General features: G+C 38.3%; 1 protein-coding gene across 3 annotated transcripts in view; it reads left to right on the top strand.

Moving 5' to 3' along the window:
• LOC131889576 (laminin subunit gamma-1-like) overlaps positions 1 to 11,349 on the top strand; it is a 28,871-nt gene that overhangs the window by 5,315 nt on the left and 12,207 nt on the right. For 2 of the 3 annotated variants that reach the window (XM_059238711.1, XM_059238712.1), the window contains exons 2-4: positions 2,196 to 2,472; positions 2,537 to 3,017; positions 3,746 to 3,924. In XM_059238711.1, the coding sequence (XP_059094694.1) occupies positions 2,196 to 2,472; positions 2,537 to 3,017; positions 3,746 to 3,924 (937 nt within the window). Of the gene's footprint in view, positions 1 to 2,195; positions 2,473 to 2,536; positions 3,018 to 3,745; positions 3,925 to 4,243; positions 4,374 to 11,349 lie in introns of those variants that run through there. The other variant, XM_059238713.1, reaches the window with a different exon arrangement.

Below are 11,349 nucleotides of genomic sequence, written 5' to 3'. Positions count from 1 at the left end.
TGGCAGACCAAGCTAGCCCTTCAATGTAGGGTTGATCTGGAAAACTATTCAAAAATTGGTCCAAGTCTGACTTGAAAGAAACTGCTGGATCAACAACACCTACGTAATCCTTACGAATACTAGAAGGAAGTATATTAAACAATAAAGGAGCCCGAGAAAGAAGAGAAGTGGACTTCATTGTTCGAACTAGCCTGGATTCTTGAGGGCTTGAAGGTCCTCTCAAAACGCACATCAAACCTCTACGGTCACTAGAAATGACCCTAAATCCTGGGTTGGGTCAAAGCTCATGGATACTTTTGAAGACGTACGGCATCAGATACCTTTCGTACCTTCTCTGAACACTGTACAGTCCCAACTATTTTAGTCTCTCCCAATATGAGAGCTCTCTCATTCCTATGATGTTCCTAGTGAAACATCTATGGATTTGTTTGACATTTTGCAAACCTGCTGAACTCATTGGGGCCCAAATGGGTGAAGCATATTCAAGATGTGGCTGAACAATCAACTTGTACAGAATTAGCATCGGTGATACTATCTCTGGATGGACTTAAATGTTCGATATATCAAACTACACGTTTGAAAAGCTTTACTCACCTTCAACTGGATATGCTCATCGAACTTTCCACTATTTTTTAGGACTATAGTAGGTATGTTGTACGTCAGTACTAATTTCGTCATTTTTTTATTATTTCATCTCTCTCAGTCAAGCACGGTTTTTGCAGATCATTGGGTAACCATTGATTCCGAAGTGAATTGTAATTTGAGTCTGAGACATTTCAGCCCAATATCAAACTACACGTTTGAAAAGCTTTACCCACCTTCAACTGGATATGCTCATCGAACTTTCCACTATTTTTGAGGACTATAGTAGGTATGTTGTACGTCAGTACTAATTTTGTCATTTTTTGTATTATTTCATCTCTCCCAGTCAAGCACGGTTTTTGCAGATCATTAGGTAACCATTGATTCCGAAGTGAATTGTTGTAATTTGAATCTGAGACATTTTAGCCCAATCCGACCGAACACGACTCCGATTTTTTCTGCTCAATCCGAATCTGACAGTTTTGCCCAATCCAAACAAATCTGAGATCTTCTTGCTTAATTCGATGTCTAGTATGTTCCTTCAGAATGGTCGGGGAGGAGATACAAACCGAGGACCCTTCCAACCTATTATGCTAATCCACGCATTACAGCTGGATTCTGCATTGTCATAGCCCCCTTGCGCTGCACGAAATATGTTCTACGTTCTGCACTTCAGAGGGCGCTTTATCATTCAGCCTCTACCAAAAGAGAGCCGATTGGGCCAATTCCTTTTTATTGAATTATGATGCGTTTGTGTTGTTTTTGGCTAATTATATCAAAATCTTATTTATAATTAGTGCCCTGGGTCACATAATGTCCGGAAAAGAAATTAAGTTCAATGGAAGGCAAGAGCAGTTTATTTAGCAATCTACCGTGCCTCTTCCCTTTTTCTTTGGGCCGGGTGACGTTGCAAATAAGGGCCTTTATTGGCAATTTCAAATATTGCGGATAGAATTGCAAAATTTGTATGCTCAAGAAAGTTGCAAAATATATGGTAAAATAAACAAGGATTTTGACAAAATTTGGCTGGCCCTGCCAATGACTAGGTTTACTCCTAAATGCTATCAAACAGGTTTTTTGAAAATTATAGTGCATGACTTGTTTTGGGCCATTTTGCTTTTTAATGTGAGCTACATTTTAACAACGCAATATAATCAAATATATTCCTTATGAGTTTCCAAGACAAAAAATGCTAAAACGTGTATGGATATTTCCCTTGAAGATTATAATGTACAAAACAGACTAACTCTTACCTTTCATTTTTATAGTGCTGGGGATTGCATTCCTTGTAGCGCTTGGTAAAGGTTGTGAAATATCAAACCACAAAAAGTAACTTGAAAAGGTCTTTTAACCCATGGAGTCATGTTTAACCACAGAAACGTGAGAAGTGAGATAAGACGGGACGAGACCACGTTACCTTACGTCTCTCCCCAGTATGGGACAAAGTCCGGCATCGTGGCTTGTTCACAGGAATCTGGGGAGATATTTTTCGTTATAATATCATTGGCTCTTAGACCGCTTAGCTACATTAGCTCTTTCCATGTTTAATGCATTGCATTTTTTATTTATTAAAACCATGGAAATCGAATGAACAGCCGCTTATATCTCTTTAGAAATGCATGCCTGCTTTTGAAAATGTGGTGTTTGGAAAAATGGTGGAAGTCCAACCCGCACAAATGACGTGCGGTTTGCGGAGTCGTACAGAATATTGCATTCAAACCCATGGGATCTATCGAGAATGCGATTATTGCTCGGATACAGAAGTAGATCGGCGGCACCCGCCTAACTATTTGACCGACATTCACGAGGACTTCAATCAGACTTGGTGGCAGTCAGTCACTATGTTGGAAGATGTTCACACTGTGAATGTCAATCTCACAGTGAATCTGGGTATGTAATGTGAAATTGATCCGTATTTGAGCCCCTAAATACCTAAAAAGGTCAATCTTATTAGGAAAGTCCTACGAAATCACGTACGTGCGGCTGAAGTTCCATTCCCCGCGTCCAGCCAGTTTTGCAGTTTACAAGAAGAACCGCCCAAATCCTGCGATTCCGGATGAAAACCCTGATTCAGGATGGATTCCTTGGCAGTACTACTCGGACACTTGCCGCGATACCTATAAAATGCCGGATTCTACGTCCATCATTCAACCAAGGGACGGAAAAACCAAAGTCAACGAGGATCGAGCTCTGTGCACTTCCACTTACTCCGACATGACTCCACTGACTGGAGGCAATGTGGCCTTCTCCACATTGGAAGGTCGGCCATCTGGCTACAACTTCGAATACAGTCCTGAGCTTCAAGAGTGGGTCACTGCCACGGATATCAGGATTTCTCTTCAACGCTTGAACACTTTTGGTGACGAAGTATTTGGTGACCCGAAAGTATTGCGGTCCTACTACTATGCAATCACTGACTACACCGTTGGAGGAATGTAAGATTATATATATATACATATATTGTTTGTATTTCAATGTTGAACCATTACTACACAGAAACAATTGGTATTGCTGTGGAACAGAGATTGAATTTAGTGTACAGGGCGTTTTGTAATTGCAGCTTTTCAAATACGCACATCTACAGTAGCTCATTAACGACTCGAACAAGAACAACAAGACTTCAAGCGTTGATAGATATGACATTCAGGAATATTTATAATGATTGTGATTTATTTCTGATCAATACTTTTGAAAATGATACTGAAACTATTACATCAAGTTGAGTCCTCTTGTGGCAACATTGTTCAGGCGTCTAGCGAACAAGCGTAAAATAAACTCTTTTAATCTTCTCAGTTTGTTATCTATGTGCAAAATATCCCGGATCCTTTTTCTGATCTTCTTCAAGAGACATAATCTCAGTGATATTTCCAAAACTACGCATACGAAATAGATGAAATATAATAATATTTGATTAACTTTTTAAGTCTCATTGTTCTTGCTTACAGGGTGGACAGATATAACTGCAAGTTCACCTTTTTCATTGAAAAACGGACCTATCACACATTCAAATAAGAAACCCACGCATAGGAAACCGAACCATAGCCATCTGTCAGTGTCAAATACGAATCGCCATTTTCATTCATCTGCTTAATCTCTTTTATTACTACTGCATTCATAAATCATTACGCTGGAAGTACTCTAATAAACTTATACGGCTCTTCAGGTGTCAATGTCACGGACATGCTACCCATTGTGTCAACAGCACCGATGATAACATGGTTACGGGGAGTGTTTGCCTCTGTCAGCATGGAACAGATGGACCTAATTGCGAAACTTGTCTTCAAGATCATTGGGACGTTCCATGGCGGAGTGCCACTTCTCAAAGTGCAAACGAATGTAAACGTAAGTAAGTCATAAACAAAGTGACGCACCTATTCCTTTTTCATCATCAAGTTCAAGAATGGTGAACGGCAGAAACCTGGGCCAACATATAGACTTGAGCTCCACGCTAGGTGAAACTGTGTAGTAGTGGTCAGCTGAGCATGGCAAAAAGTATGGTCGATAAAAAACAAGATTGGGGTCGGTCAAGTCGGGCAACGACGTTCTGCTCAACCCTCGTTGGTAAGAAGACACAGAGGCACAGGTGAAATTTGAGGGGCTTCAATCTTGAAGCTTGAGCATTTCAACACAAGAGGTTTTTAAACATGTGGTTCATACTGTGCTAAGAGATAAAACAATGTTCAGGCTTTGGGCTTGGGTATTTTTGTGTTTCACCCCCGGAGGTAGATTCCAAAACTTTCCCGGTTCGGGAGAATCCTATTTAGAAGCCACCGAATTGAAGAACGCCAAAGGTAGGCAGGAACACGACAAAATAGATCTGACCGAGAACGAGCCAACTGCGTAAGTTAAGATTTCAAAATGTCTTTCTATGGAATATATGAAAACAGGCGTTTGCGGGGACAATTCTCATATATCATATGATTTGGATCGAGTGACAAATAATGCACCAGAGTATGATAAGATTGGGAAACGAAAACAATATTTGGCAGATTCTCAACAAGAATCATTGACTCATGAATCGTTTCGAATCCGAAAGCTTGATAAACAATTATCATTGCTTGGTTTGAAAAATTTGTACCCTCATGGTTGAAATCTTGGTCAGCCGTTGTTACTAGGAATATGTGGTGAAAAACCCCAATCCGGTGTACGATCAAGAACATTACTTGGCAAAAGATCAAGAACATTACTTGGCAAAAAATTTCGAAATTTTCGAGTATTGCTTGGATCCCTGACTAATCTGCTCGGTGCAAATATATCAGTTGGAGATGATTTGTACTGCGATTATATTTAGGGGTCATATACGCAGTTTATCTAAATAAAGATAAATGAAACATATTTCGGTCCATTTGGGCAAGATATCTTATTTCACGAATTTTAATATTAAAATGACCTACAATATGGTCTTCAATATCTTAGTGAAAATGTGATAAGAAATTGTTTCTGAATAGCATTTTGACACATTTTCATGCAGTGAAAAAAAAGCGAAGGAAGAGTAACTAGTTCAACGAATTTAGTTGAAAAATGAACTCATAAAGTTCTTGTTTCGACTCTTTATATTATTCAGTTGGCGAATTTTGCCATTTTCTCTAAATCTTAACATGCATTTTCTGCAAACTAACTTCTTCACTTATTCTCTTCAAACAGCAATGCGGATTTAACAAACTATTCAGTTAATTTATGTCATATCAAGATTTCAGGACACCTCAAAATATGAACCTAAACTTAACAGTTTTAGATATGAGTTTGCATTGAAATTTCATTTTTGTTGATCAAACTGAAAAATAAAAATATCTTTTCTCTACAAAAAATGAGCAATTAGCCCGTGGAAAAAGAGTATTCAACCAATATTTGCCACGTAAAGCTTCTTTTCCTGGTTTGAAAAAGTTAACATAAGTCAAGTTTTTCACTGGTTTGACCGGAAGAAAATCAGGGTTACAGTTAGAGGCTGACTTACAGGTAACCTAAACGGAAAAGGAGCCACACTAAAAGAGTTTTTTGTCTTCGCGACCCCCAGCAAAGGAAAATGCACTAGAAGAATAGCTATTTATACAACAGCGGGGGCCTTCTTTGGGTGGAGTTTATAAAAGTGAGGCTTGAAGAAAGTCGACAAGATCTAGACACCTTAAATGCGTTTGCTATTTCATGACGTCGAGTTTGAAGAGAAGAGCGAGGGCTTGCCCAAGCTTCTCTTCACACGAGAGGGCATGATGAAATGGCAAATGCGTTCAAGGTGTCTTGACCAATTGACTTTTTGAGATCCGAACTAGAATAAAACTACATGCAAAGAACGCCGCCGCTATTAAATACACACTTTTCTTTGACTAGAACCGCTTTTCAAGGTATGTTTTTCACTCGAAACCACTCAAAGCCAAATTTGACTCTAGAGAATGACTATTTTCTTCACAAGCGGATGGAAACTTAGCACTTTCCAGCCACTCGTGAGCACAGCGCCATGAAATAAGATTTTTAACCATGGTGTTTGGCTTTCTTTGTATGCCGGAGAGGGAACATTATATTGCTGAAAACCAGTCCATGTAAAAGAAAGCATTTTTCTCAATCCTTTCTCAAAACAGCTTGGAAAAATAAAACACAAAGATATTTTTGGGAACTCCTGTCTCAACACAGGCTCCTTCAAAGACGCAAAAAGAATGATTGACAACAACTAGGTAGAGCGGAATGAAAAGGTGACTCACATTAGCAAATGATATGTGATGAAGTTAACCATTACACCCAATAACTGATGATACTGGTTATGAAGACACAACACTCCGTTATCGTCGTTTCTGTACCGCTTAGGTAAATAATCTCCATGATATGTAGGCCATCCCCCCAACTTGACTTTGGTCACTTGATCATAATTCCAATTCTGAACCTCTTTAATCAGTCTTGCCGACAATGCCATATTGTCCTGGAGTGAATTCCAACCAGCAAATGATATCTTATAATTTGGAAGCATGTTAGGGTCAGTAAATACTTTTGTGTGATGATTAAACTATTTATTTGCAATATACGATAAAAGCAAGAATCTAACTTAAAGAAATAACAATAATGTGTCTTAGTCTCAATGACGTTTTAATATCAATCAGATCTTGAACGAGCAAAGATCAAATTGAAATGATGTGCATGGAAACAAGTCAGTTTTGCCACAATGCAACAAGTTTATGAAACGGCCAAATGAACGTTTTTTAATCAACATTGATCTAATTCAAGAAATAAATTACGTCAATCAAGATTTTTTTACTCATTCCTGTGAGGGAATAAAGTTCATTGCTTAAAATGTCATAATTGAAAAGCCACACCCCAAGAAATAATGCCATAGTAAAATGCCGCCACAATAATCTTAACAGCCCTGTCATTACTGCTAGACCATTTTCAGAGTCTCTAAACCTCGCGTCGTTTTTATATCAAATTTGCGCTTTTTGCCCGGAGTTTCAACGAAAAATGTTTCATCAGTTCTTATAACTCATTCCTGGACATACTTCACATCTAAAATAAAACACACAAATTAACTTTTTGACGAAGAAAGCTATTCAAAGGGATAAAAAATGTTAGATGAAACTGTGAGTGAGTGAATAGCGTCTGGAATCATAAAAAAATGTCAAAAAATAATATACCAACGCACAGGCAATCCTTGACCTATTTCATTGTACAATAAGGCTAAAAATAGTGTTATCTTTTGTGTCTCACTCCAAACAATTGGCGCTTTTCTTGACAGCTGTTTAGAGACACTATTTTCTCCACAATCAAATATTTACCCAACCTTACCAAATTTGCATTCACCACAAACTTGCGGAGCATCAAACGAGTACAATTAAAGCATTTCAGCGAACTTCAATAAAGAAATTCATGAAAAGAGCTATTTTGTGAGATACCCTGCAATTGGTACGGGCGACTGATCACGCATTTTGCCAATGTCCCACATTTGGCCTGCAAACAAAATTGGGTATACTGGTCACCTTCAAGTCCTGAGGCTAACTCCCTTTGACGTCAGGGCAAAGAAAATAAATTTCCCACTATTTTAGACTAAAACTGAGCATCATTGCTATGTCAAAGTAACACCTAATGAATGATTATTGCTGTGCACAAAATAGGTACATTTTTTAAATACAAATTCTATTTGACAAAGAAATTATGAGTAAGAGAGTTGGAACTGAACCTGCTCCCTATGTTCTTGACGTAAACAAAGAATTCCTCTTATTAAAGAATGTCAGTGGAGACTTAGCCTTGCTCAACCCTTGCAGCCACCTTGGATTTGAACTCGCCAGCTTCTGAGAAATCGGCCAAGCCCTCCTATCCTCCTCCTCGGCTGTTTTCTTCAAATCCATGAATGGCCACTTGGGTTGGGAATCCAAGTCCCCAAAGATGTCTTCAACACTCTCTTAAATAAAGTTTCCTTAGGGAACGGTTTACGGATCACGGAATATATATTGCGTTATGCAACCAGAGTTACCAAACACGTCTTTCTCGGACAGCCTCGGGCAAAATTGTGGAGGATGCTTTTTAAGTTGACCCTGTCTGATGTACTTGTTTCGTAGTATTGACTCTGGTCGGAACAACTTCCTCAAAGCTCCAAGCATCAAGTGCTCAGAAAGACGTTGTGCCCAAACAACTCAAATTTCATTGCATAGATCACTTCTTCGTCTCATGTTTGGCCTATAGGGGATGTCAAGTAAACGAAATTCAAGGAAAAATGTGGTCCGGCTCCCTGATTTTGGGCATTTTTGGGAGAGAGAACTAAGACAAACATCACAGTCAACTCGCACCATTCGCCCATTGAATTCTTAATAATCGAGTGATTTTGAGCGAGTTGTGTTACAAAACCCCACTAAATGAGCATATTTGGTGTTAATCAGTGAACGCACTATCAAATTGGCTCAATACCACAATGCTAATTGCCTGACAAGCATGTAAAATGGAAAAAAAATGTCAAAATCCAACGCATGCACAGTACGGTTTGGCTGGGCATGTTGTCTTCGAGTTTACTCCATGGAATAACGTCAGTTGTCCATGAACGCGTTTACTTGACTAGCCCTATTGCCGTGTATCAGAGGAGAACGACAGTGAAATCAGCGCGGTCAGCGCACCATTGCGGTTGAATTTTGAACCTTCAATTCCGTTCCAAAACAATTAGTTTCTATGGGCTCCGGATCCAAATCAAACCCATCATTGTATATGTTCGAGCTTTAGTGTTACTTATAAGGCTTAAGCTACTCTTTAGGCTTTATTTACTGCAATCACATCAACAGCAGATTCAAATTATGTAATATTCAATTAGGATTCAGCGGCCTTACGTCACAAAATGCGAGCAAAATGTAAACAAGGTTTGTCAGAGGTTGAAAGTGGGGGTAAGAAAAGTCTAAAGAGCAATGAGAGCAACCTCTGACAAAGTAAAGAGGCGGGAAATTCAAACTGATCGAAAATCATCATTTTCAAGGTCGGAATTTCATTTGTTCCAGTTGATAATTTTGTTCAAAAATGTTACAACACGACATTTTTGTAGCCGTTTCAGAATCTATCACAATTACAATCCTTTTGCATAATAGTTTGGGCTAGAAGGAAGAAAACTTCAGACCAGTACATAAATCTCAAGCTAATGTCGGCAAATCCCTTATGTACCATAAACTTGATGATGGTCTGAATGCAAAAAAACTCCAAATTGTCCCTAAGCTAAATTTCACAAGAAATTGCCGCTTCTTTCATTGAATGATCATTTATCAAACAAAAAATAGTGGCTAAGGTTAATGCAAAAGAGAATATTTTACCTAACATGAAATCATGAATCATGCAATGGGTTCAACCACATGATTAAAAAGCTTTGCTAACCTTCAATTGGAAATGCTCATCAAACTAAAAGGATTACTTCTGGCACCAACCCACATTTTGTAGAGAGGGGATCCATGCCTTCTTTGTGCTGACTCTTAGACTGCTTGGCTACACTAACTATTTACATATAATGAAGTTAACTTTTTGGTTAACAATGACCACCACTGGGCCTTTCAAATATACGCCTTGTAACTTTTGTCTTTGGAAGGTACATCAGTCCCTATCAAGTATTTTAATACCATTTAATAGTAATAGCTCAAATTGTCTATGAGCCAGCTAGAACTAGGTGTCCAAAAATAATAATTTATGGCTTTGTTGGGATGCAACCGTTTTTGTTATGACTTTTTTGACTAATGAATGAAAACAGATTGGATAAGATTGCCAGTACTCATTCAAATATGCGGCATACCCCTCCTAGTGCTGCACTCTTATGAGAAAAAGATAGTTACCTTTCTTTTTCAATTCTTCATGATTTCTCTTTAATCTCTATCAGAACTCAGAAGTCATGCTTGAGATCCGTGAAGTGTCCAATAATTCAACATTCTCCTATTTAAGCCTCTCAAGGGCAACTAACTTTAGAGGTTGTTGAAAGTCAGCTGATGGGTAACACCCTTATAAAGATTGCTTCACCAAAGGCACAGACAAATATCAAATTTCAAACAATCCTCTACCAAATGGCCTTGCTCGTCCAGACAGATCCTTCCTCATTTTTGGCTGGTTGAGCTGATTTTGTCTTCTCATCCCAATCAGTTGCTTGATTGATGAACATACAATTAAGTTTTGAAACATAAATTTCCTGCCCTGATTTTCTGGCATGAACAAGGAAGGGTCTTCACATTTGGCCTCCATGCTTCAAAAGTTGTTATTTCACAACTGTTACCACATAGTTTTATTGCAAAAAGAATACTGTTGCCAATTTGGCGCCAATCTTGAAAGAAACTGGCTAACCCATTTAGTAACCAGCCAAAGCTATTTTGGTGGAACATTATAAGATCCGTTTTCCTTCAAATTAGCCAAAAATTCTTAGAAAGCAATTAAAACAAGATTTATCTGTGTCAATACTCATTTAAATCATTACCATTAGCCTTGATGTGGGGATGAGCAATACGGGACAGCAGTTTTTGCGCTTGGTTTTTTTTACGGATGTTGAAGACAGAACCTCCTCACAGGTAAATAATAGACATTTTTACGGCAAAATATTGCGGACAAAGACAGGACCAGTATTAAACCTAAAGTTATGATATCAAAAAAAGGTGCGGAATAATATGCTACTTTGATCATTTTAAATGATCTACAAAACAAAGCGCGAGTAAGAGGGTGAATCCGGTTAACCCTGTACTCATGACGGAGAATCCACTCACCATGGAGGTGTCTGTCATCAAAATTGAGGGAAAAATAGTGAGAGAAGAGTTTTGTCGTTCTGGTCGAGGGGTGCACACTATGAAAGAAATCTTTTGAGCTTTAAAATATCCTATTCATGTGATCAAAATAATGATAAAGTGTGAAGAAATTGGTAAAAAGGTAAGAAAAAAGGGAAAAAGTTTTCCAATTTTGGGATGTAACAACTCACCTCGAATAGAAATGGTTGCAAAAAGTAAGGCATCATGACTATATGAAATAACTTTGCTGTTATGAAATAACGTTTCAAGCCTTGATAATATGGAAATTGATTTTCCATCCTCGTTTGATAGTACTGTGTTGGTGAAACAGTGGTTTTGTTGTTCAAAATTGAGGAAAAAAGTGACATTTGAAAAAAGGGAGTGAATAAGGTAGTTTCCAGCTAAAACATCAAATTATGTGGAAAAATATTTACAATGTAAAAAACTTTCAAGTGTGCCCTCTACCTATCACTGTTCGTTCGGAGATTTGAAGCCGACCCATGAACGAACAAGAAATTATTCCTTGAAAGAGGCCAGAGAGCGTGAGCGAGGACGCACACCATCG

The sequence above is a fragment of the Tigriopus californicus genome, chromosome 10 (assembly GCF_007210705.1).
Source record: "Tigriopus californicus strain San Diego chromosome 10, Tcal_SD_v2.1, whole genome shotgun sequence".
In the NCBI taxonomy this organism is placed as follows: domain Eukaryota; kingdom Metazoa; phylum Arthropoda; class Copepoda; order Harpacticoida; family Harpacticidae; genus Tigriopus; species Tigriopus californicus.
The sequence above is the reverse complement of the archived record's forward strand: the minus strand, read 5'-3'. Positions and strand labels throughout refer to the sequence as shown.